The sequence below is a fragment of the Vidua macroura genome, chromosome 3 (genome assembly GCF_024509145.1).
Source record: "Vidua macroura isolate BioBank_ID:100142 chromosome 3, ASM2450914v1, whole genome shotgun sequence".
Taxonomy (NCBI): domain Eukaryota; kingdom Metazoa; phylum Chordata; class Aves; order Passeriformes; family Viduidae; genus Vidua; species Vidua macroura.
The window spans coordinates 53060772-53082415 of record NC_071573.1 but is presented as its reverse complement, the minus strand read 5'-3'; the positions used below and the strand labels follow the sequence as shown (position 1 = coordinate 53082415).

General features: G+C 38.6%; 2 protein-coding genes and 1 long non-coding RNA gene across 6 annotated transcripts in view; 1 reads left to right on the top strand and 2 right to left on the bottom strand.

Annotated features, from left to right (window-relative positions):
* VTA1 (vesicle trafficking 1) overlaps positions 1–11666 on the bottom strand; it is a 36971-nt gene extending 25305 nt beyond the window's left edge. For both annotated transcript variants that reach the window (XM_053973660.1, XM_053973661.1), the window contains exon 1: positions 11510–11666. In XM_053973660.1, coding sequence (XP_053829635.1) covers positions 11510–11618 — 109 coding nt within the window. In that variant the 5' untranslated portion in view covers positions 11619–11666. The remainder of the gene's footprint in view (positions 1–11509) is intronic.
* A 66-nt stretch (positions 11667–11732) lies between these two features.
* LOC128805785 (uncharacterized) lies at positions 11733–15161 on the top strand. 3 transcript variants are annotated; one of them, XR_008436563.1, is made up of 4 exons: positions 11733–12036; positions 13228–13721; positions 14262–14358; positions 15116–15161. It is a non-coding gene; the product is annotated as an uncharacterized LOC128805785 (long non-coding RNA). The 3 variants fall into 3 exon arrangements; XR_008436562.1 differs by having other exon boundaries at positions 13228–13734; positions 14271–14358; XR_008436564.1 differs by lacking the exon at positions 15116–15161 and adding an exon at positions 14521–14571 and having other exon boundaries at positions 13228–13734; positions 14271–14358.
* On the bottom strand, positions 14277–18172 carry GJE1 (gap junction protein epsilon 1). Its single transcript, XM_053974697.1, has 3 exons — positions 18094–18172; positions 17297–17479; positions 14277–16901 (listed from the first exon to the last, which is right to left on the bottom strand). Exons 1-3 carry the CDS (start codon positions 18130–18132, stop codon positions 16506–16508), a joined length of 618 nt encoding a protein of 205 aa, XP_053830672.1. The 5' UTR covers positions 18133–18172; the 3' UTR covers positions 14277–16505.
* Positions 18173–21644: the final 3472 nt, after the last annotated feature.

Sequence of the window (21644 nt, the reverse complement as noted above, 5' to 3'; positions counted from 1 at the left end):
TTCGCAGTCTTCAATTAAATTGATTTTTAAGTACATACTTGATTGTAAGCGCCATTGAACCCACTTCAGGGTATAATTTAACAATATAAAACTTAAGAATTAACATAAGATTGCTAAACCTATGAGCCATCTAGATCAGTTATTTCTTTTTGATGGATGCCAAGATCAGATATTTTCAGAGGCAAATAAATTACTTTTAGACTGATATGCATTAGGGTGACAAATTCAAAATACATTTGTTCATTATGGGATATAGATTTACCTTACTTGCTGAAGTATGCATCTTCAGATCTCGTCCATAACTCATTTACATAAAAAGAACTCTGTTTCCATATATATGGATCTTGAAAATATCTTTAGCTTTTATCAGTTTAAAAAATAAAAGATCTTCTATGTTGTAACTGTTACTCTTGTGTTATCTGTATGTGGGTTTTTCCACTCTTATTGCAGATACAGCCATTTAAATCGTGGAAGCCAGATAATTTTTCCTTCACTAATATCCAAAGGGGTGAATTTACAGGACTGAGACATCTGTATGCTTTGTATAAAGCCCTGAAAAAAGTCCTCTCCCCTCTTAGGATTTCAGTGGCTGAAAAAGACTTTAAGACTCCTTCAGGCACTCCAATGAACAAATGCAGAACAACTCTTGAATACACAGAAATCACATGTCAGAGAACAACAGTTACAGGAAAAAGACAAACGTTTTTCTTGTCCATATATAACTTTACACTGTGGGTGACGCCAAGAAATCTTCCACACCAACACCTTCCTACTACCAAAAGATTCTAGGACCAAGGTACCCAAAGCTCCTAGGTTGTTAAAAACCAAAGTACTATTACCCAAAGCACAGACTGTCAAGAAAGAGTGAAGGTGCTCTTGCAGCAGCAGCAGCAAGAGACATCCTAGAGACAGACTGTTAATGTCACCTGAGATAAGATTGTGTTCCACCTGTCACAGCAATTACATTTCTGTACCACACAACTGACCACAGTAGACAGTTACCACGTGCAGCCACCAAGTCCCACTTTGTGTCACTGCCTATAGAAATTGTTAAGATTTCCCGAAAGATCTTATTAACTAGCAAAAGGTCAAAGCACACTTAAGTTACCCAAACAAGAGAATCTATTGTGATCTTTAAAAGCTTTTGAAGTCTGCAATTTTTGCATGCTCACTTCTTCACATACATTTACATGTCTGAAAGAAAGACTAACCTGTCCAGAGACATGCCTCTGATGAGGCTGTCATTCCTATAAAGGCAAAAGCTACTCCTTTTTTGTCAAGTAAATGGTGATCAAGAAAGAGCACAATGTCTGTGAAAACAACTATTAACTATTGACAGAGCATCACTACCTAGTAGCATTCAGAGCCAAAAAATCGTCTTGGCTCAGATATTACTGATAAAACACTGATAAAACTTGATTGCAATGAAAGATGAGGCAACCTTCAGGTCAGGAAATGCAAAGCAGACACCACCAGTCAAAATCTCCACAAACATCAGTTTCAGTTGATGAACTGAAGAAACAGAAGAAAAGTACACTCTACCAGTTTGAATCTCATCAGTGACACACAGAATGTTAAGTATGTTTAGGTACACTTACTGCTTTACTCAGAGCTGCTCTAGTCAGAAGTAGGGCTTTGGGATTGAAAACATCTATCATTAAACTTATCAAGCAAACAGAAGGTGGAATAGTTGAAAAACTGAAAGAACTAGAGATTTCTACGGAAAGAAACAAAATAGGAAGAGGAGGAAACAAATTGGTATTTATCTTGAAAGACAATACTGAAATAAATATAATAACCTTTTAACGCTTTAAAATTTTGCTTTTGAAATCAGCTGTATGAAGAGCAATATGGGAGTGAATCTGAAAGCAGTAAGCAGTCCTTTGCCTTAGTACTGACAACAGGAAAAAGCATCTGCTAGTTATACCTCTTCCATTCTTGAGTATTACTATATCATATTCAAAAGGAAAAAAAAATTAATTTACTTCCAAATGCAAGTTCTTCCACATCTGTGTCTTCTGTTATCTTCTCTGCTCTAGTTTTGAAATGTCCCAAGTATTCTACAAGAAGGCTATCTGTAAGACTATTTTGACACTACCACCTTTGCCAGTTAAGGTGATCTCTTGCATATCTTCTGTGTGTGTCTGATCACACAAGTATAATTTATTGTAAAGATACATGATTGCAACTGAAAAATATGTTTTCACTTAGTGAAGGAAATCTATTAATGTCCCTTTCCTGCCTAACTGCAGCAAACAGGCAAATGCACCTCATTACTAAATTTTCAGCAAGAGCAAACTATTCCTTTCCTTTTTTAATATCATCAGTCAAATTTTAAACTAGCAATTAATGGTCAAAGAACTGTCCTCAATGTTTATGTTGATAAGTAATCTCAGTAGCAAATAACTCATGAGTGAGATGTCAAAAGTTTACCGCCTCCAGGATCTCCACTAAGAAAGTCAACAGTGATATGACTTCAGTTGCCCCCTTCCCCCACATCTAAAAGAAAACAAATTATTTACATTCTATGAAATACAGCTGTTCTGGTTTCTGCAATATTGCAAAAGCAATGGACAGTATTATTACTATGCCTGCTAAGCCACAAAACTTTTGCTTTAATGGAAGTGGTTCAATTTCTAATAAGTGTAAAGTGATCTCCTGAACAATATAGACACTACAAAAGAAATCCTCATAATGTTATGTATTACAAATGCATTGCTTTACCTTATAGAATACCACACTTGAAAGGCCATTTAATGTCAAAATCATTTTAGTTTTCTCTTCACAACTTCTCTATACATTGAACAAAATGTTTAAAGTGCATGTCCCTAATGACCAGTGACATACTGTTAAAGACAGTAAAAAGAACTTGACTTACAGGAGGCATTTGTTCAGGAACTTCTAATAAAAGAAAATCCTCTGTTAACAGCCAAGCTTCTGAAAATGTTGATGTGAAAGAAAACTAAACCCATACAATGCAGCTGCAAAAAATTTCAAGCTTTAAAGTCTAAATGCCATATGAAGAATGTAAACAATCTTGGAATTAAGTGACCTGTATTTCTTATCTCTCTTCACTATTTATGATTAAGATCTGGAATATCTGGGAACAAACAGATGAATGAAGTTATTCCTCCTTTTTGTTTTATGCACTCAGTTTTGTAATAGATACAACTGGTTTTTGCCCCTCTCTATTCAAACTAAGTAGCAAAAAAGACTTTTATGTGGCCAACAAAGTAGTACTGTATGTGCAGAAATTAAAATACTAAGGATGTAAAGGAGGCTACAAAGAGCTAATGTTTAAATATTAAATAACATCAGAAGTAGAGCTAAAGTCACTTGTAATTTTACACACAAAGACAAAACTGTTTTGCCAATTATTAACTAAGAGAGTTTGCTCAGAGTTTGTAGACAGGACATTTATCTTCAAATTCAAAAAGACTTGGCAAGTAATTCTCACAAAAATGTTTTGCCAAGACAACTACAAAATATACATCTTGATTTGCTGCCCTTAATCTTTGTTCAGTAAATACTAAGTGTGGGTGTGCTGGCTGGAATTATACAGTGAGCTTTACAGAAACTTCTCTGCCTTTATTTATGTCACGTAATACCATGTTATTTTTCCTTTGCTAATACACAGCACAATTTCAGAGCAAGTATTTTGTCTCTAGTATGTGCCAGACATTCATTCCTCATACACAGTAAGTTACTCCAGATTTATGTTTGGATAACAACTGAAACTCCCCTCACTCCCATTTTAAACTAACTTTGTGCCAAGTAAAAAATACTGGAGAACAAAAGTTCCAGCCAGCAAGCATGCACAATAGGTTGATTCTCTATCTTCTAAATTCTGTCCTACTACCCATCTTTCTTTTTCCTGGTCTAACAGGATCAAAAGATTATACTTCTTTTTTCCTGTGTATATTTAATTCTCTAGCATAGAAAATAAATTATTAGCAACTGAAATATTTTTGACATTTGATAGTAACAAACTGACATAAAATAGTAACAAATAACATTGCAATAAATTTTAGCGATATTTTGATCCTGAATAAGGGATGAAAGCTTTACCAGGCCATAATTTATTACTCATTCATATTCTACATCCCTTTTGTCAAAGATGACAGAAAAACGTTTGTTAAATGCTTGGTACAGGAAGTCAATAGCTGAAATATAAATGTGAGACGCAAAGGCCACAAAGACATTAAACTGGATTCTACTCAAATCCAAAACTACTGGAAACGTTTTTATATAAAAATGAATTATTCTTGCTCTCATAAACATTAATGTGTCATATTTCAATCATGTAATTTCTGCATGCAGGTCATAAATATATTTCTATATAGCTAAGCCCAAGCTGTCTGAATTCAAAGACTTTTAAAAATAGACTTAACATACTGAAAATCTTGGAAGGCCTTACACTGTCTCTTCATTACATGATGCTGAAGGAAACTTGTAAAAGACAAGACATTAGGCTGGCAGCATCAAATGAAAATCGAAAACATTCCAGAGAAACAAAATTACTTTCAAATACTTATTTTCAAATAAAATTAGCTCAGAGAAATCTGTAAGAAAAAAAAAATATAATGCAAAAAATGGGGAAATGAAGACTACAAGAAATATAATTAAGAAACTCAACAGAAGATAGACCCTCTGGTCCTCCCAGATTTGTTTATAGTATTCTAAATCTTACTGAAGAAAATGAGTGGATAACAATATAGTATGTTACATGCTAGACAAATTTTATTAAGTCAAAACGACCTCAACTGCCTCTTAAAACTCGTGAAAGTTCAAGTCAGACCCCTTACAATTCATTAATAATAATAATAGCAACTTATAGACAGGCTAAATAGGTGAAACAAAATTTTCAATTACATACATGACTGGTAACTATTAAGGTTAGATCACAAAACAAATAACATAGTAATACCTACTATGAATCTCAGGAAATTATTGTATTCTACACTACCACACTTCTGTCTGGTTTAAGGATTTATTTTGGTCTTGTAAAATTTGAGTACAATTCATAAGCTTCTAAGCTTTTCTATAATATTTTAACTACTTGTATTTTTAAAAGCTGGTCTCTACAGTTAAATAAAGAAAATAAAGTATTTCAAATTACAACAGAAAAACTACATTAAACATAGGATTTACAGCAATTGAGATCTCTAGAATGTGAAAAGAGGAGAAGGCAGCTACTCTCGATTAGTTGTGGTCAAGTCATGAGGATAAAACAGCTTTTACTGATTAGAGCACAAATCTGAATCACCCTCTTGCTTAGTTTAAACTGGAAGAAGCCTATTTCATGTCTTTAAACTACTCTGTGAGGTGAAACAAAGCACCCTAGGTGACCACGAGATAAGCTTCCAAAGAGTACTCCTGACCTTACTGGCTACCAACATCCACACCTGAATTAGGAGAAGTGCTGCCAGCAGGTTGAGGCAAGTGATTTTCTGTTCTACTCAGCACTGGTGTGGCACACCTGCAGCCCTGGGCTCCCAGTGCAAGACATGAGAAGGGCCACAAGGCCGATGAAAATCTAGGGACATGTCACACCAGGAGAGGCAGAGAGCTCAGATTGTTTAAATCTCAAAAAGCAAAGGATCAGAAGGTTTTACCACTGTGTGTAAACACCTGAAGACAGGAGGGTGGCAGTGGAGAGTGATGACAAAGCCAGACCCTTCTCAGTGGTGTCCAGTGACAGGACGAGAGGCAATGGGCTCAAAATGAAATACAAAAAATCCCATTTAAACATAAGAAAAATCTTCTAATGTCTGCGTAATCATACGCTGGAACAGGTTGCTCCCAGCAGTTGTGGAGTCGCCATCCCTGGGGATGTTCAGAAATTGCCTGCACACACTCCTGACCAACCTGCCCTAGTGATTATGCTCTGAGCAGGGCACTGCACAAGATGACGTACAAAGCCCTCCAACCTCAGCAATTTTGTGATTCTGCAAATCAGAATGTTGATGCATCCTTTCTTCAAAGGCAGCAGCAAACCTCAGGCAGGATAAGACAGTTGTTAATTCTACTTCCAAAGGTTCAAGTTGAGTAAATATATAGCAAAAAATGGTGAATTGTATGTTGGACAAAATGCACCTTAGCATATTTACACTAAACAAGTGAAATTTAGGAGTTTAACACAAATACATGTAACTCAGAAAAGGTTTCAATCTCTGAAATACACTTGTTCTATATGTTCTCATTCCTATCTCTGTTAAAACAGATTATTTTAAAATATTATCAATGTAATTAAAGCAAAGCCCAAAATAGTACATAACAGTTAACATCATTTTAATTTTTGCCACTACCCAGAGTCTGCTTCAAGGATTGTGGGGTTTATTCAATTATCTTTGTTATTCCTACCACTTTTTTAGTTTTTCTGCCTCCACAGACAAAGCAGTTTTAAGAGCACAGTCTTCCCCAGTTACAAATCTTTGAAATAATCAGAGCAAACAAACAGACTGAAAACAGAAAAATAAAATAGAAAGCAAAGGGAAAAGTATAAATTTTAGCTTATACTCATAGCAGAATCAAAACAATTTCACAGTACACTATGAAATTGGTATTTACTTAAATATCTGACTTAAACATATTAGCTTACCCTGAATAAAGAACAGATTAAATCTATTCTTCTGTATGCAAGCTCTAATAAAAGCCTTTAAAACATTTTTTGTATTAGTAGCCCACAAAATAGTTTTCTGCCACTAGCAATATGAGAATATGGAAAACGTACGTTTACAAATGGACTATATAAAACTAGTACAAAAGATGAACATTTAAACTAGAAAGCTCAGGTATTTGATCATATTAGATATGGAATTCTACAAGCACATTTTTAGGCATTTCAATTCCACAATGTCCCAGTATAAATGAGGTCACTAAGTATGTGCTGAATCTCTCCAAATACAGCAAATACTAGTTACTTTTTAATTTTATTAATACTTCTTAATTACATGCATCTTCTAAATTAATCATTCAGACTGTACCAACATACAATTAAAAATTGAACAATTTAAAAGCTCAATTAAAATATTTGGCCATTTTTAGTCATTCCTATTAAGAAGGACTAATTGGATTGGTAAAGGAAAGAATTGGTAAAAAAGAATGGTATTTCCATTGTAAAATTGCACAGTAACTATATTTCTTGAATTCTTAGTCTGGGCATGAACTTCAGAGTCCTTTTTTTTTTTGTAATAATACTACTAAAAAACTCTTATAATTTGTATGCAGAGAGACGCTTGTTTCACAGGTGTCTGACTACACTTGAAAGTGACAAGGTAGTCACATTTAACAGATGGATATTTCTGTTAAAAGCTGAATGATTTTTGGTACAAGAGGTTGTCAGCTAGTTGTGGAATAAAAGTTGTCTCTTGCTTCTCTCTCTCGCTTGATCTCACAAAACCACAAATCTTAAGAGTATGGAAGCATTTCTCTGATGCTTTTCCATCTCAAGAATTAAAAATTAAATATTTTTTCATGCCTCTTTTATAAAGATCATACCTACTGATCTTATATTATTGTTTTCTGATATTTAGTAGACTGTAAAGCACAAATCACCACACTTTGCTTTTTAAAAGTTACTAGAAACATAATTTCTCACATGAATTCATTGACTATCCAAACACTGTTCATGAAACATCAGTCCTTTTCTGGTAACTCACCGGCATTCTCTCAATACTTTTGAATTAGAACATCAATGTTCAGTAAGTACAGACTACCACTTATCTTTGCAAAGAGATTAACAATGCAACTAGAAGGCTGAAACAACAGTCATTAACAAAAAATCTTGCTTTTAACTCTAAACTTGAAGTTTTTGGAAGATACAGTTACCTCTCAAACCTTGCAATTTGTAAAAAAAAAAAAAAGAAAACAACAAAACAACTCATCAGTACAACTTCTTATGCCAAAGTTGGAGACACGATTTCTTCAGTTATTACAGGCCAGAGATTTTTTTTATCAGAGCCTGCCTCCTTGTGTCTGCAAAATAACATCTCAAAGTAGTCAAACAGTTAGATTCAAGTAAGTTTTTAACATAAGAAGTTATTTTGTTGACTACCAATTACATATTTGTCCTTTGCTAGGCAACCAATGTAGCACACTTTTCAGATATTTCATTATACCTGCTGAATAAGCTGACCTTTACTGATCCTGAAATAGCTACATACTTAATGACAATGATTAACAAATAATACAAAAGTGGAAAAAGTATCATATGGGGAGGAAGCCATTTTAAAATAAAGTGGTAGAATACCAGAGTGCTGGACACTTGCATTAACCATTACGTGTCTAATCTCTTTAAAATCAGAATTGTTTTGTGAGATCATGTGCTACTAAACTTTTTTTTTAAATAAACCTGGTTTCTTTATTTCTCTACAGTCAGTGTTCTGGGTAGAAGAAATGTTACAACCATGTGAATTTATGGTGCATACTGTCAAAAAAAAAATATTTTAATTATTTTGCTCAATTACATCCATCTACTAACAATAGATAGGGCTAAAAAGGTAACGGTATACACACAACATATAAAGCTACTGATCATATTCTGCTTTGAATCTGAATACCTAAAAAGGAGGTTAAGAATGAAGGTTTTGTAAGGATTACACAGGATTATCAGCAATAAACCAGTTTTTAAATGTTTGCAATGTGGAAGTAGCACAACAAAAAATGTTGTGTTAGAGTGCATAAGAACATCAATGTTCAACATTTTATTTGTCATGTGGAAAATTATGTGGCAGTTGAAAAAGACAAATAATCCCCGCTGTAGCTATTTATATTGTGTAAAACAGATTAATGTTAATTAAATTACAGTTTCTGTAAATCAACACATGCCAGCATTACCAAAAAGCAGGAGTCCTGCCTTTGCCCCCAGCCATTGTGTCTTGTTCCTTTTCTTTGTCTGTGCGGGAACACAGCTGTTTAAGCAGCAGTGAATTGGCTTGGCTGAAAAATAGCTTATTACTGTCTTTCATCATACAATTACATCAACATTTGGTTCTAAAGCAGTCTAGGGTTGGGAATGAGAGACCAGAGAAGGACTACAGCATTTTCTTTAGGTGGCATTACTGATTTATGCTAGCTTGATGCTCAAAATGCACTACAACACAAGAGGAAAAAAAAGGCAAATAAATCATGTAACTGTCACATAAATTCCCAGCTTTAAGAGTACACCTACAGCACCTATGATGAGAGACAAAAACGTTAACAAGAGCAGTAAGTAGTTTCTCTGAAAATTTTATTGTTAAGCTCTAGAAAGCAATATTTTATGCTGCAAACACATCCTACCAGATTTCACTTGCTTCCGATCCTGAAATTAATTTGTCACAGCTCTTATTATTAGACATCTAAAAATGCAATTTAACAAAAATTAAGATAAATCAAAACCTAGCATACATATGCCCATACTGCAAACTACTGTGCCATGGCAACATTAATAATATTGTGACTGGAGCTTTTTTTCTGTATGAACCACATATGGCAACATTCCAAAGCTATAAACACATCACTGTTCAGACTGATGGTTACATCCACTGGCTAACCAACGATTCCCCTCACAGAGTGGCTGCGTAAGCAGCTTTGTGATGGAACACAGCCTTTCAACAACATAGGGTGCATTCTGCTGTGCCTCACCAGCCCCCTGGTCCTGGGACATGCAGGGTGCCAGACAAGTGCCTGCAGATGAGCCTGGTGGGGAAGCGCCAGTGCAGAGAATGACACAAAATCTAGCACACAGAGTGCTCCTCACTCTACGCCTTCCACACAATACATTATATAAAATGTATAGAGCTCCTCTGAAGCCCATTTCAAAGGCTCCACAGAGATGCTCACTTTTTTTCAGTGAAATATCTAATGAGAAGCGTTGCTTTAACCCTACATAAATCCGCAGGGCTTTCAAAACATTATCTGAAAGGAATCCTGAAATCTTTTTGTATCCCCTGCTCTACACTTCTAAAAATCTTTTTACTAAAGCTTTTATTATTCATAGCATACTAGGAGTATATGCAGTACATTTTTTTGAGAGTAGCAATATTAATAATTAATACTTTGGGATTCCATGTAATTATGCCAAACTCATGATGTTAAAAATTAATGTTTCATAAATCTTATTTTTGCTTCAAAGCCAGAGCTAAATGAAGAAAAAAAACAACTACAGAGCATGAATACTGCATTTTTGTCAATCCAGACAAACTCACCCAACATGGGAGGAAATAAGTGTCATCAGTGGAACACTGGTGAAAACAAATTCTTCTCCTTCGTGTATTTAAAAAACAAAGGATCTGAGCAAGATCTAACTTGAAAAAGAGATGTCAGTGCTTTTTACTTTACACAATACTGTAATGAAATAGATACCTCTAGAATACAGTCTTTGCTATATTCAGTAATGAACCAGATGTGTTGAAGTAGTCAGATGAAAAAATAAAGTTTTCAGACTACTTAGGACAGACAAGGTAAATTTACAGAAAATGGTAATTATCCAACATAGGCTTTTTTTTTCCTCTACACTAAGACCTAAGTTTCAGAATGCAAAAGACAAAGAAAAGTAGAGATCGTACACTAAAACATTTCTGGTTTAGAACAGACTTGTACTTTATCACCTACACTAATGCATGTCTTTTTCTTGTCAAGCCAGACAGTGTGTTACAGCTAACAGAGAAATCCAAAGAAATAAAGAAAAACAAAACAAAATAAACCCCAGTGCAACTTGACCTAGCTGGTGCCTCCTGCCACACACAGTGTCACCTGTCTTGTGTTCTTCCAGTAAATAAAGAGCGGGTACTACTGAGAACATCCAGTGTTCTAATATGTGGCTACCTCACCTTCCTGGTTGCACTCTTCCACATTATCACACTATTCCTGTGTAACACAGAAAAAGTAAAATTATTCTTCTGTCACTCAGCACTTTTTTCAGAGCTATCTGAAACCTAAATTTCACTAATTCATTCTTCTAAATTAAGATCACCTTATAAGGAAAAACTACTAGTTCTACAGATATATTTTATTTCATTTTTGAAGACAAGCCAAGTAAACCCCTCGAATGACCTCTTATCTCAATAAAAGTACCAATGCTGTGATGACCAACCTTCCTTCCCCTTAAGGGTGGGTTATCAGCAACATAAACATACGTTGCTGGTGATCTGCTAGTCTTAGACGCCTTTACAAGTGTGGCTTAACTGTAACAGGAATTTAAGACTAGCAGCAAGCTTGTATTTCTTAATTCACTATGCAGTCTTTTAAAAAGGCTCACAGTCCATGATGACAACCATTAGCTTAGAAACCACATCCGGCCGAGAGGCCGGACCTCCGCAGGCACGGAGCGGAGGAAAGGCGGGTGGGGCCGCAGCGGCAGCCGAAGCACGCCGCGACCACCCCGCACCGCCCAGAGGTGGGGCTTTCCCCCGCCCCCGCGCATCCCACGGGCAGCCCGGGCGGGCAGGGGAGGAGCGCGCCGCCCGGTGCAGCGGCGGCCGGGCCGGGGCCAGCGGGACGGCGCCGCGGCCGCCTCCTCACTCACAGTAGTACGCCACCACGGGCTCGCGCTTGTCCAGCTCCTGCGCGGTCCGCAGATGGTGCTGGATGCTCTTGAGCTGCGGCGGCAGCGGGGGCAGCGCCGGGGCCGCCATGGCGCGGGCAGCGGCGGCAGGCGGCGGCGCGCGGGTCTCGCTCCCGGGGCTGGCGCGCGCCGCTTCCGCTTCCGGCTCGGGCGCCGTGGGCGAACGGGCGGCGGGGCGCGGGGAGCGCCCACTGCTGGCCAGGAGGGGGCGGGCGAGGCTGTCCGTCTGTCCGTGCGTTCGTCCGTCTGTCTATGGGGACCTACAGCCTCAAACGCCACCTTCGTGGCCCCTTAGTGCTTGAAACCCGTCCTGCAGCAGCCGTGAGGAAGGGCTGGAGACTTCGGGGCGGTCGGAGCGCTGGCGCAGCGGTGGAACGGCAGCCTGGCCCCGGCTGCCCTGGGCTGAGCAGTGACGGCCTCCCCGTCCCTTCTCCCTCCCTCCCTTTGGCAGGACAACCCAGAGAGCTGTGCAGACCTGGCCTGTGCAGGTACACCTGCAACTAAAATCCCTTCTCAGATTGAAACAACTTCTCCTTGGGCTGCACCAAGGCTTGCTAAAGTCCGTGAGGCCCTTGGGGGCTGAGCTGTACCTTTACTTCTGGGCCTCTGCCCTTCATGCCCAAAAACTCTTGTCTGCAAAAATCTGATTAGTTACGTGGTATGCAGCAAGCCAATAGATACACACCCGAGAGAGATACTGATTGTTCATTTCAGAGTTGTGCGAGCCTGGGTGTTTGGGGGTATTCCATAAATCAAGCACCCCAACTATCAGCACTTTATACATTTTAGCAAACAAAGGCTGCTTTGTTTTTTAATAAGAGAACAACAGTTCTCTTACTAATTAGTTTTCTGTATTCTGTTAGTTAATGATCCTCTTGCTTCTTCTGCTAATTAGTGAGCATGTTAGGCTTTCTTATTTGAGTCACTGGGTTTCTTGGGTTACTGGTCCACGAGTTGGTGGTCAGGGTTTCCCCCTGCCAGAATTACCTTTTACCCAGTCAGAGCTGATTGCAGCATGGTAGCTGAGTGGCCTTATTAGTTTCTTCCTTATTTTGTGAGTTCTGCCAAATGGCCCTGTGGCCTGTAAATTCTTCATTCCTTGTGTCCATTACCAGTGGGCATCCTTCTTCCCAAGCTTTGCTAACCTCCCCCAGGGTCTGAGATGGATGAAGGATGTCAAGCTCTAAACCTGGCAAACAATGTAAACCTGGTAAACAAGGCAATTCTACGACCAAGTGACTTGTTTTTCTAACACTTGAATATCAGTTAGAGCTTGCTTGTTAGCTGCTGTTTTCACAGAATAAATCTCCCTTGATTAAGCTTGAAAGTATTCGAAGATTAAACATCAAAGAAAATCCTTTCTTAAGAAAATTTAACAAATTCCGCATTTTGCAATACTACCACGGCCTGGCTAATAGGACTGGGCTGCTTCCTGGCGGCTATCAGAAAGACTGTCAGCCCTGGAACATGCATCTCATAGGATCACCACTTCCCAGATAACTTTTTCTCAGAGGAACTGCCAGGGATTTCTGGTTTTGCAGAGAGGGGATAAGAACAGCACAAGAAATGTGAACTGTTGAAGCAAAATGGTTTCAAATGCATCTCACAATATAAATTATTTTAGTGTCTATTACCTTATTATGATGCCCTAGTTAAAACTATTTTTACATTTCTTTTAGGTAGCCCTTTTGCCAAACCTCTTCTTGATCTCAAAGTGTCTGTTTGCAAGGGAAGAGAATGTCAATGCTGCAGGGCATAAAGAAGGGTGCATGTTGGAGGGAGGCACAGTGTAGGAGAGGTGGCTGCATTGTCTCATTGCTGACATGGGAGTGTGCCAGAAAGGGAACAGAAGGGAAATGATGTCTGAACAGAAGAGAGGAATCCATGAAAGGAATAGAACAAGGAGTGGTTACAGGACTGGGATGCTGTGGTGCTACACTAGAAGCTGGCTGGCCCAGAGGAGCTATACCTTTGATGTAAATGCAATCACGTCACAATTACAGCTCTTTGTTAACTGAAAACGAAAATGGTCATGATGTCTGACTAGAGACGAAACTGACTACAAACACATGAGGTGGGGATTGCTTTGAGTGCTGTCTGTGAAAATTAGGTGGCTAGAGTATGGGGGGAAACAATGAAAAAGTCAAAGAAGCACTTACAGTGCGAACCTGATGTAAGCAACAAAAGTACTTCCTCAGTGTTCTGGGAGACAGGACTTCATGTTCGCTGTGTAAAGAAATAGAATTTAATCAAAGAATCCCCGACTGTATTATAAATTCCTTTCTTAATGGCAAAAACAAACAAAAAAAGCCTTCACGATTGTCTCAAATACGTGCTAAGCCTTTGAGCAAAAATCAGCTCAACACTGAGAAATGCATGAAGGCATATCAATCTCAGAGGGAGTAAGAGTGGAAGGAAGCTGATAGAAAACAATGTAAATGATGAAAGTGGTGGGAGTTTGGAAGACTAAGCAAAAGGAAAGTTTATAGACACTTGAGAATACAATGAGCGCCAGGAAAACAAATGGCAAATATAGGAAAGAGAAGTGTTGACATCCATGGGGAAATTATTTCTTTTCATGGGCATAATATCTCCATCAACGTTCAGAAACTAATGGCTGAATCAGGCATAGAAAAACATTTGCACTAAAAGGCAATAATACACTTTTTAAAAAAATTAAAGACTGAGCAATTTGACAATTTTAATTCCACAGGAAGTGCAGAAAAAAAAAAAATCAGTGTATCTGATTTGGAAGAAGGAAAATTTTTAATATGTTCCAGAATTTGATCACAAAGAGCAAGCCCATGGTGGTGAGTAACCCAGCTCCTAAAGCACTCCAGGGATCCTCAGACAGTTCCATGCCAGTACTTGTTCTTCAAGGCTCTTGATGGTAACAAGGACTTAAAGAACTCCTGAGGGTTTTTTGGTTTTGGCACTCTTCTGACCCTTCTGAAGTGTTTGGAAATTTACAGAAGAACAACAAGCAATGACATATTGAGCACCAGGGAAATACATACAAGGTTGTGATTATTTTATTATTATACAAATAACTAATGAAGTGGGATTTCAAGTGTACCATTGGTAACAACTGTACCTAGCGCATGAAAATAAATTCTTTTTCTTAGTAGTTCTATATACTGTATATTTTTATAAATTTTTTTTACCTGAGATTACAAGTTTCAATTGGTAAGAATAATTCCAGATGTATATTGACATATACAGTAAAACTTAAACATGTATCAACCAAAGAACATGGCATATTATGCAAACAAGAAGTTAGCACAATGATTTTTATTTCACTTGCAATGCTTGCAAATATCAAATATTTAATATTGCATAAATCTGATAGCTTTGACTGGACATTTCTTTAAGACAACATATAACTTATTTCCATAGTGAAAAAATAATATTAATGCTTTAATATAGCGAATGTATTGAAATACATAGTCTTTTTCTTGATCAGCATATTTAAAAAACCATGCATCTAGTTGTAGGCCACTTTGTTTTAAACGGCCCAGATTCAATCAAATCCAAGACACCTAAACCTTACTATTCCATTTTATTTAGCAGGTTTACTTTTGTGGGTGAGAATTGCAAGGCTATGATAATTCAACTGTGTTTGGGACTTATTAACTAAAACTTGGTGGTAATACAGTTGGTAAGAATTTTTCCAGAATTTTCTAAATATTTCTGAAATTACCCAAATTATGTTATCAGGCTCTCAGCTTTTTATGTTTGAAAAACAGATGGAAAATGGTTGATTGTTATTATAGCTATTTGTACATATTTTATACAGGAAACTACCTCCTCCTCTCTTTCTGATTCTGAAATCTGTTTTCTTTCCTCTATGTCACTTCAGCACAAAGAAATCACTTCTAAATTTAATATGTTTATTAGACCTTAAGAAGAAGCTGTTGCACACAAAAACATCTGATGCCTGTAAAAAGTTTAAGAAGACCTAACCTAACCCAATACACTTACTGCATAGAATAATTTTAATATGCAGAGTTCTTTTTTAACTGTTATTCCAGCAGCTTCAGTCAGAGCACAAAAAAGTTAGATGTGACACAAACAGCAGAAAATTCTGTGGGCCCAATTCTGCAGTCACACACAAGCAAAACACATTGAAATCAAATCATGATTGGGCCTAGGAAATGCTTTTTTCCAAGATTTTATTTTGACACTTTGAAGCCGCTTATGCAAAATTGTTAAAAAGCCCTTTTCCTCCTTCAAAATGTGATCATACTAAATTGGTAAAAATCTTCTACATGGTAAGCCAAAACATAATGAGGTGTTGCAGTCAGCACAAAGAATACCATACTAGTCTTTCACTTTTAAAAGGAGATTCTGAGCCAGCAGGTGACGGTAGCTGAGCCTCTGCAAAGTGAGCTGGTATCCATGGATATGTTGTCACCCCAGCCTAACCAAGAGTCTCTGCCACTGGGAGCTGAGTTGCAGGTTGCATCCCAGTGACACTTCTTGGGAAGATGCTTGAATGCTTTCTGGTACCCAGAGAGTATCCACTATTATTGTTCAATTCTCAAGCTATAAGAACATGTAAAAAATTTGCAAAAATTTTTCCTAGAAAGGCAATGGCCTTATTAACTCACATGGCATGTGTTCAGAAAAGCTGTGAATAGAAGTATGTTTATAAATAACCATCTCCTCACACACAGACACTCTTCTGGAGGCAGAACTATCATAGGTAGCAGGTCATGAAAATATATTGCTCTTGGAGATCTTACTGCCTTTGACCTTGACATGGAAACAAAGATTATTCTCATAGTGTGCAAATTTTTCGATGAGGAGTTCATGTCAAGTGACTATTCTGCCTCAGTAATCATGAGTGTGGTTCTCTTCTGCAGCACTGCATAGAGGAGATGTTTTTTTGCTGTGGTTTGAAACCATTGTTACAAAACTGCAGGTGGACAGAGCAGTAAATGAGTGTGAGTTGACATCACTGAGTTTTTAAGAAACCTAGCCTTCTACATGAGATCTCAAAAATTTCAGCAACACACAAGATCACTGTAATCACAGTAAATGTGTACATTGCAATAAGAAAGATTGTCTTTTCAAAGTGCTCTGGCACCATGCACCGGGTAATGTTAAACTTTTTATCAAGTGCTCCCACATCACACATATAGATTGCATTCACTTTGAAACCAAAGAGCTGAATCTGAAGCCAAAAGGCCACAACTTCAAGGACAATCCTTAAGAAAACAGAGAAAATATAAAAACCACTGTAGGATGACTTTTGGAGAATATCTTCCTGTTTGATGCTCTTACAAGCAGCATAGAGGTGAAAAAAGGCTCCAGGTACCAGTACAATTACCAGTTGTAATGCCCAGAATACCTAAAATGTAGCAGAAATGTACCTGTCAGATCATTTACAACTGCTTTGGAATAGCTAAAACACATGCATATTGGAACATTTTGCAAGTCTGTTTTTAATATATATCCAATGTATAAAAGCTTAGATGACAATAAAGGTAAAAAACAGTTATGTTTTGATTTGAAAAGTTTAGTTGGGTTCTGAAACATGAGTATTATTTTGAAGGACAGGAAACACAGCTCCATATTTAGTCACAGCTGAAGGGATATTAAAAGGAAAGTATTAATGAAAAAAGCTAGTGATATTTACCCTAGTCAGTTAGTACTTATATGGAACAATCATGCTTTAATTTTTGCAGTTTACTTGTTTCACATTGGATTTTTACCATGAAAAAAATAACAGAAAAAGATAATTACCTGAGGAGTTATAGGTCTGAACTGGTTGTAACAGAAAAGATTAACCTCTCTCTTGTCTGGGTCACAGCTGAAATGCAAGGCCTCATTTCCATAAACAGCAAAGCCCAAAACACCAAGGAAAAACATTCGAATTGAGCCAAAAAAAAGAGTGTGGAATTGTCCAATTACTGTTGGCGGCCTGAGCTGCAAATCAGAGGGTTCATTCAACATAAAAAAACAAAAAATGAACAGTGTTATTGTTGGAGGTCTACTTGCTCTTTTTCATTATCCAGAATATTTTATCCTACTTGTTTTAAAGGAGACAGTTTGCCTATGAAGGGTGCAGTAGCTCTCTAACAAAATAATATTCTTACAACACTTTATTGTTCCTACTAACTTTATATAAACGTTAATTTGTCTAGCACTTGCCAGTTCATTTGTTTCACTGCCTTTATCTGTATTCCACTGCTGCAGAAGGCGCCAGACGGAGCTGAGCGCTTCGACCCAAAGTCTATTCGTTTTGCCGTTGTACTGATTCATTCACATGATGTCAGGTGATGGCAAAGCACGGACCGCCGTGTCACCATCAAACCTGACCATGCTTAGAAGCATACCAATTCCCGCAAATTAAAGTTCAGCTTCCCCAGAGGGGCAATTGTCTCCCCGCTCCGGCCGCCTGCCCCGCCGTGCCCGGGCCGGGAGGCCAGGCGGGCGGGCGGCCCCGCTGGCCCGTGCGGGGGCGCGGCGCGGCCCCCGCGCGGTTTGGGGCCGGACCCCCGGCTGCGGTCGGGCCAGGGGAACGCGCCCCGCGTACTCACACATCCCTCCGAGAAGCTCCGAATGTAGTTGGGGGACATGGCTGGGGGAGGTGCCCTGTGTGGGCGACGGCGGCCGGAGCCGGAGCCCGCCCTGGCCCCGACCCCGACCCCCGGCCCCGGCTCGCTCCGCCCTTTGTCCCCGGGCGGGCCCCCGCGCTCGGGCCGGCAGCGGGCGCAGCAAAAGCGGGGCCGGCCGGCGCCCGCCGATAATCCCCGGGCAGCACCGTCAGCAGCGCCTGCCGCCACCGTCGCCCGCTGCGCACCTGCCCCCTGCCCCGCTGGCCCACGCCGGCCTTTCACCACCGCCCCGGGGTACCGCTGTACCGACCATCACCCCCGCCCGGCCCCAGAACCGCTCCCCGCCCCGTCCCCCACCCCCGTCCCGGTTGAGGCCCTGGCGCAGCGCGCTCGGGGCTGCCTCGGCGGGAAGAGCCGGGACCAGGCTAGCTGGAGCGTCTAGAGTTTATCAACTTTATAACTTAAGTCCAATAAAGATGCAGCAGGACTTGGAAGCTCTAGATCCACGATTCTGAACTCAAAGAAACAGAAATTGAATGAAAACAAATAATATTACCCACTTTACAATTGCTACAAATAGCTTAATGGCAATAATTGCTACTAATAATTTGCTAGCATACTCAGTATGCGGAGTTGAAGCAGCTCCAGAAGAGCTGTGCATGCGAATCCGTGCATGAGCCAGACACTCCTGCTGGTAAACTGCCGCAAGGATGTACTTCAACTCAGTGGTTTGAACCCAGTGGGAGTTCTGTGAGAAGATGGAGAGTGGAAGGATGGAGATAGGAAACCAGTAAAGGGGAAATGCTAATTTGTCATTCACTCAGTGGCATGCAGTAGTTTATTTGGCGTGCACAGGAAAGTGAAATCAGGTCACTAAATCCAGATTGGGGCAGTTATTCTTTTGCCTCTAAACTCAAAAGAGAGCCTCCCTTGTAACTGGCTGCAGCATGACTCCAAGCTGATATATCAAAAAGCATTGTTCCCTCTGTCATGTATGCTCATAGGCATGGAAACATAGGCAGAAGAAGGGAAGTGATGGGAATCGGTGTTCATTTTATGTATAGATTTAGCTGTTGTGTCTCTAAAAGGTGCCTCATGTCATATTAATGACATGGTCAAAATAACTGTTTTAAGACATCAGAACATCCTTTGTAAAGGGAACCCGCTTCACCTCCACTGAAGTAGGTAAATTACAAAGAAGGTGAAAAGTGCTCCAATAAGTGCATTTACAGTTAATTAATTAGTTAATGCTTAATATTAATATATAATATAATATAATATAATATAATATAATATAATATAATATAATATAACAATATTAATTAATAAGTTATTTACAGCTCCTAGTTCAGGCAGTTAATCTGTCTGTCTCCTGGAGTAATGTAAAAGATGTTGTATTGGTAGCACTTGGACTGGGTTTCCAAACGTTTTTAATGCAATCTGCTGCTCTGCTGCATAGAGAGAATGCTGAGGTTTGTGTATGTCAAATGAACTAAAAGCAATAATGTCTCTCAGTGGTGTGTGATCTGCAATAAAGTACTGTGGTTCTCAGTGTGGTGACTAACCTTCACCAAAATGCAATGATTTTGGTTACAGTGGATTGTTTTTCAATACATATGGAGCTTAATTATCATCCAAATGCAATTCTAGTGCCCCCACAGTACTATGAAATGACTAAATTAGTTCATCATGTTTAATACCAGTAATATTTCAATAATTTGATTATGTTAAAATGTGAATTGCCTATTGAAAATCTGCTGTTGAATGTACCTCAAAAAGTAGTTGTGTTTGTATTTATTAGGATCTCTTTAAATAGAAAAGTTTAAAAACACAATAGAAAAACTCAACAACTCCTACTTTCTAAATGGAGATAGATCTTTCAAAGATTTTTGTTATGCTTGGTATAGTAGTGATTATTTGCACATAAATTGATGAACATGAACCCATGAAGTTTGGTCAGCATTTGATTCTGCTATGGATAGAAACAACATTTCAGAACAGATTTTAGGTAAAAATCTGCACTATACAAATGCTACTTTGTATCTTTTTATTTTAAGGTGAGAATCACATGATTACTTACCTGACTGGACTGTCTAATACAAGACAATCAACAATCAGCCTCAGTAACGGTATAGAAACTTGAATCTCTGTCCTGTGATGAAGGTGCTAAAGAAGACTTAGCTGGCAATGCTCTGATTTTTTTTCTATGAACACATAAGGAATACAGCTGCATTGAAATAAAAAATAATTCTGGAGAGGCTGTCAGATGAACCAAATACAAACCCCATGAGCATCTGCAGTAAAACCCCACTGAGTGTGATGAATGGGCCCACAATAAAATTGTCACTTTCTTTGAAGTGGCTCCAGTGTCATGTGAGCTCAAGCACAGGAATCCCATTATCTTCGCACTAGGAGGAACTAATAGCAATGTTTTTCTTTTGTCATGTGTGTTCAATAATGTGCTTCTTAACACCATATTAGGAGAATAACTTGAGATGGAAGTAGAGTAAGCTGGCATTGTGCAGTCCTTTTGAGTGCAGTCTACTGAGAGAAGTCTCTTTGAGACTTCCTTGACAGAAAATCATTATTTGTTTCGAATCTGTAGGAGCAGCTGTCTGTTAGTTTTCTATCATGGACAAATGGGATGGAAGATGTTGATATCACATTTGTTTCTAAGTGAGTCTGAAGCCTGGATTTTGACTCCAGTTTGCAGCTCAGTGGTGTGCTCTTTAACCTTTTAATGAGTTGAAGTCCTACTGAATGAATACAGTAAAACAAATAGAATCTAAATGCATGCATAAAGCTACAGTTGTGCTTAGAGAGATGACCTGTGTATTTAATGTTAAGCACCCAATTAATTCCTTTATTAATGTGGTTAAATGTAACGGCACCTGTTACCCTTGTGCCATGAATAAAATCAGCACCATGAAAATGGTACAAAAATTGAATTGGTATCAATAGGATAAAGCTTTGTTTCTCAAAAGAGAACTTGCATGAATATTGAAGAAAGCCACTTCTGCCAGCTTTCCAGCTTTGTCTTGTGCTAGGAGCATCTGAATTTCCATTTTGGTTTGCAGAGTTCCCTCCATCCAAATAAGAAAGCTTCTATTGAAATAACAAGAAAAAACACATGAGTTACTTTGTACACTTGACTGCCTGGAAGAAGTCACTCTCTGCTACAATGCATGCTCACTTTCCAGGTGTATCTACTAGTATAATGTGTGATATTACAACATTTATTGAAGGTTTGGTTCCTAATGCTCAGTGTTTAAATTTAGGTAGTATTTGTTGCTTGGTTGTTGCTTTGTTTCTTTTTAAAATTTGACTGATGATCAGGCCTTCAAACATGATCACTTCCAGGGCTCCATTTGAACCCAGTTTTCATTTAATGTGCAAGTATACACACTTATTTAAAGGCTACTTACTGCAGGTAGTTTTGGTGGCAGATATGCTTGGCTCTTCACGGGACTACACCTGTTGTGATGTGCAAATCTGGAATTAGCTCTGGAATTATCAAGTGCCTTGAGCTGCAT